Below are 4,736 nucleotides of genomic sequence, written 5' to 3'. Positions count from 1 at the left end.
ATAAAAGAACTGAGCTGCTGTAGTTGTGTTTTTGTGTCCGCGCTACACTTTTCAGTGATCGTCTCTCTCTCGCTGCTACAACAAGTCACATCTGAGGTACAGTAATAAGCATGAGATAAAACAAGAGCAGCATTAAAGATGCAAAGCCACAGAAATACACCGTCTGACTTGTTGTTTTGTTTTTTCGCCGTCTGACGTTGTGACATTCGCGCACGGCCGTGTCCTGGAGGTATCTCGGTCCCAGAGTAAATTATTTTATCATCCAGATGACTGACTGAAATAACCGACGAGCAAAATTGAGTCGTGAAGCCGCTCCGCTGACTCCGAGTAGGACGACTTCAGAGCCTTAAATATGTTAAACCGAGTCTCTTGGGGTTAAATGTCAATTTGCATATGAGGACAAGACGCTGCAGCTCTGCGAGACTTCTCCGTTTTCTCCACCGTCGTTCACCAAGCGGAAAGAATAAATCGTTTTTGCTGCATATATATCGTTTACTTTTAACGCTGTTCTGTCTTTTCTCCCTGCAGATGTTTAAGCGTAAAAAAACCTCATGTTTGTTTTCCGTATGGCTCAAAAACTAAATGCAACGCTGCGTTTTCTCTTTATAACCCAACAACAAAACACGACACTGTTCTCTTACAGCTCTTCTTGTGCAGGAACATCAAGTTAACGCTGATTTTTTGGGCAGCAATGTAGCGCTACGATTCTGTATAAATATTAAATTCTACATCCATCACACCATTTCTGTACACGTAAAGGTGCATACTGTCTTTATTATATCTGTGTTTTTCAGATTATATTTACATTTCTTGTGCTGCTTCTTCCTATCGAGCTGCTGTAACGTGTACATTTCTGTGGCGAGGGATAAATTAGTAATATTTGTATATTTATTAATTAATATTTGGTTGTTGTGCTGCAGGTTGTTAATTTTGAAGCATAATTTTGAGCTTTGCTGCTGTTTTCGGCTGCAAACGCTCATCAGCCAACTGATTAATGTGAAAACTAATCAATCCGAGTTAATTAAAAGCTTCTTTTTTTAAGATATGTTGTGTTTTTCTGAGTTGGTCAAAGTCACCCATAAAGTAAAAACCCTCGTCTCCCCGAATCAGAGCGACCGCGGCTTAAGGTTGGTTCGGACTCGGGGGAAATACGGCGGGCATTTACATAACGAGCTTAATTATCTGGAGGAGGGAGGCTGAGGAAGCGTGTTTGCTGTTTACGGCGAGCGTGTCGCAGTGACACGGTGGAGGTGACGGAGGGTCGGCCGCTGTGCTCGTCCTGCCAGCTGTTGTGTAACCACAGCGACGTCACCCTCGTGTGTGTGTGTGTGTGTGTGTGTGTGTGTGTGTGTGTGTGTGTGTGTGTGTGTGTGTGTGTGTGCATGGACTTGCCTCTCCTGCCGCCCTGCTCGGATGCGACGCCCTCAGCAGCTACATATGGGTCCTCTTTGAACCTGTGAAAAAAGGCCGCAGGCGGCGACACACACACGTCAAACCTTCGTAGAGCCACTTAGTCGTCATGTTTGATCCCGGCTGACAGCGACTCCGACACCTCCTCTCCTCTCTGCTGGACCGAACGCTTGACGTTTGTTGTCTTTAGGTGCAGTTCAGTTCATTAATATGGTGGCGAACCACAGAGACGCCTGATTAAACCTGACTGACTGGAAAACTGACTCCTTTGCTTCTTTTGTGCAGTTTATTGACAGTGTTTGGACACTTTGAGAGTCATTCTGGTCTCTCCAGATACGCTGCTACAGATACAATTTCCCCTTCGCTGTACTATTTGTACCATATTTATATTTCATATTCTTCATATATATATTTAGATTTATCAATTTTGTACACTGTTGGCCTCTGAGAAATGGCATTTACCTCTCTGTTATCTTCGGGGACTCCATTCAACATCTCTAAATAAGTCATTGACAGAATTTTTTCAGTTTTATTTAAAGGACTATTTACACATAAAGTTGGGTAACAATTTTAATTAGGATATTTTCTGGAGGTTTAAATTGCTGGGGTCAAACTGAACCCAAGGATAAAAGATGCTGAAGGTAACAGGAGGGTTAAACTTCTCTTTATGTAGAGATATTGACAATAAAGTTTAATTTGGCTTTGTTGTAGATTTCATTTTGAAGCGATAACATTTTAATTTCCCTTCAGTCGACTCTATTTCACGCCTAATTTATTGCTTTGCAGAAGCCTGTTTAGCAGCCGGTACAGCTACGGCTCTTCTTGGGTAAGTCTCGACACACCTGAATTTATTCTGTTCTTCCTGCATATCCGACCAGATGTGTTTCTCTACAGATGTTCTGTGAGGTTTAAAACTGGGCTTTCGCTGACAGTCAGAGACTTGTTCTGAAGTTGCTCCAGTGTTGTTTTTTGCTGCTTGTTTCAGCTAATTGTCCTACTTTAAGTGGAACTTGCACTCCGGAGCTCATTAAATCTGGCCGAACAGTCGCCGTGTTGCTGCCACTGATCACATGATGCTGCCACCACCGTGCTTCACCATTAGTCAGATGATGAGCAGCCGCCTGGTGTTTCACCTGACGATACCTGAAGTTCTCCCTCAGCCCAAAGAGTTTAGTTTCATCAGACCGGAGAGTAGTTTTTCTTGTGTTCTACCACAAAGGTCTGAGTGATGGACTTCTGCTGAGATAATTGTCCTTCTGAGAGGTTTTCCGTCTCTGCAGAGGAAAGCTCAAACAGAGCGACCGCTGAGTTTCTGGTCTCCTCTCTGACCAAGAACCTTCAGATAGCTGGTTTTGTAACGGTGGTTCCAAAATGCCTATTGAGGCTTTTCTGCCTCTGGACACACTCCAGTGGTTTTATATCCTGGTCACATCTATACAATTATATCACAAAAGTCTGCAGAGCTCCTTGGACTTCCTGGCTCAGGTTTTTTTGTCAGACAGATGTGTGCCTCTCTAACTTCTGCCCAGTTAATTGAATTTACACTATTTAGACTCTGATCAAGTTTTATACAAGAATGCTAGTGACAAAAAAAGTCCAGTTTCAGTCCAGAGTTTCATTCTAACAGACACAATAAATGAGCCTCCCCTCCCCGTCCTCACATGCTGTCCGTCTTCTGAGCGTCCCACTCTCGTCTCCACTGCCCCGTGGCGTTACGATGGCGAGCTAACCGCTCCTCGTCGATCTGCTCGCGCTCCTTCTTCCAGCGCAGGTACTCGGCTCTCTCCCGGCCGGTCATGGACATGGTCATGTCCACGGAGCCTTTCGGACCGGGCCTTCGACTCTGCGGAGCCAAAAAAGTGCAAACTGCAGTGACGGAAATTTTAAAAAGATTCTCGCTCCTGCAAACCGTCTGTAAAGAACCGCATCACTCACGGTCCACTCTTTCTCCAGCTCGGCTCCCGTCTTCACGTTGTCGAAGTCCAGACCGCCCCAGTTCCGTACGTGTCTCCTGCTGCCCTCCTTGCGGTCTATGTCTGGCGCTGGACCCGAACGTCTCGGGTCGTCCAGGAAGTTGCGGATCGGTTTGTCTCCGTCCACCTGAAAACCAAAAACGATAAATGCAATGCAGACCGCAGCTTTTTAGGATGAAAGTCGAAGCCACAGTTCTGTCATGCGGCAACACATTTCAAAACACAGTTAAATTTGTGTATTTACAGACAAAAACAGCCGAAATGAGACCAGAAATCAAACCAAAACAGGGAGTAAAAATGAGGAAAACACAAGTTATGTTGATAATAACCTGAGATCAAGCAAGAATCATTATCAATTAACCAAATTAGGCATCCTTATTGTGTCGGTGAGTTTGGAAAGTCAGCAGCGACGTCCAAAGTGCTGCAAACGCACAACATCTAATATACAGAAGCTCATTAAAATGTTGATTAAACTCTCGTACCCGCTGTCCTCGCTCGTACTCTGCTATTCTCTCCATTTCTTCGTTCATCTTCTCGATGTTTTGTCGCCGCTTCTCCTCCCATTCCTGTCCAAAAACAAACCATCAGCATTAGTGACAGATGCATTATTTTACAAACACAGACTCATCCATGCATAGTGTGCGCTTGGATATTTCTGTTTGGTCGTCACAGAAGAAGATATTTAGCCACAGATTTTATTATTAGCACCTCCGCTGTGCTGCCCGACTCCCCCATACAAATACATGATTCTCTCTCCCTCTGATGCACCAATATACACCAGTTTATTATTATTTTTCTATGTGAAAAAAAAGATTATAATTCTTGTATAATTCTGCTCCTTAAGTGCAGATTTAAACAGTGCTGTACAGGCACTTTAATAAGCAGGTTACAGTCGATAGGCTGGTTTATTAAATGTAAACAAGAAGCCAGGTTTCAGTAAGAAGGCTGATTTTTACTGGAGAACACAGATTTCTCCGCCATGGATTCAGATTAGTGGGCTTCCAATCAGCCTTTATGAAATAATTTGAAGAAATTAATAATAAAACATAAAAAAAAAAACCAAATATCTATAAACAAAGTTTGCTCATCAGGGAATCCCTGGAGTTGTTGGGTTTTTATTTATAGTTTTGTAGGATTCAAAACTTCAGCTGTAAACTAGTTTTTCATATTAGTTAGGTTAAGTTTTGTCCTTTATAACACTGTGGGGTCTTGGCTATATTATTATATTAGTTGGGTTATTCTCCATAATAGGGCTGCAGGGTGGCGCAGTTGGTAGCACTGTTGCCTCGCAGCAAGAAGGTTGCCGGTTCGCGTCCCGGTGGGGACACCGGAATCTTTCTGCGTGGAGTTTGC

The 4,736-nt window shown here is 43.6% G+C and overlaps 1 protein-coding gene across 1 annotated transcript in view; it reads right to left on the bottom strand.

The window, feature by feature from the left end:
- Positions 1 to 4,736, bottom strand: part of ccdc9 (coiled-coil domain containing 9) — a 29,465-nt gene that overhangs the window by 15,540 nt on the left and 9,189 nt on the right. Inside the window, exons 6-9 of the mRNA XM_008296665.1 lie at positions 3,866 to 3,949; positions 3,346 to 3,510; positions 3,072 to 3,253; positions 1,393 to 1,454 (exon numbers count right to left, since the gene is read on the bottom strand). Of these exons, the coding sequence (XP_008294887.1) occupies positions 1,393 to 1,454; positions 3,072 to 3,253; positions 3,346 to 3,510; positions 3,866 to 3,949 (493 nt within the window). The remainder of the gene's footprint in view (positions 1 to 1,392; positions 1,455 to 3,071; positions 3,254 to 3,345; positions 3,511 to 3,865; positions 3,950 to 4,736) is intronic.

This window comes from Stegastes partitus, unplaced genomic scaffold (genome assembly GCF_000690725.1).
Source record: "Stegastes partitus isolate 25-593 unplaced genomic scaffold, Stegastes_partitus-1.0.2 Scaffold1145, whole genome shotgun sequence".
NCBI classification, from domain to species: Eukaryota; Metazoa; Chordata; class Actinopteri; family Pomacentridae; genus Stegastes; species Stegastes partitus.
Note: the sequence above shows the minus strand (reverse complement) of the source record. Positions and strands in the feature narration are given on the sequence as shown.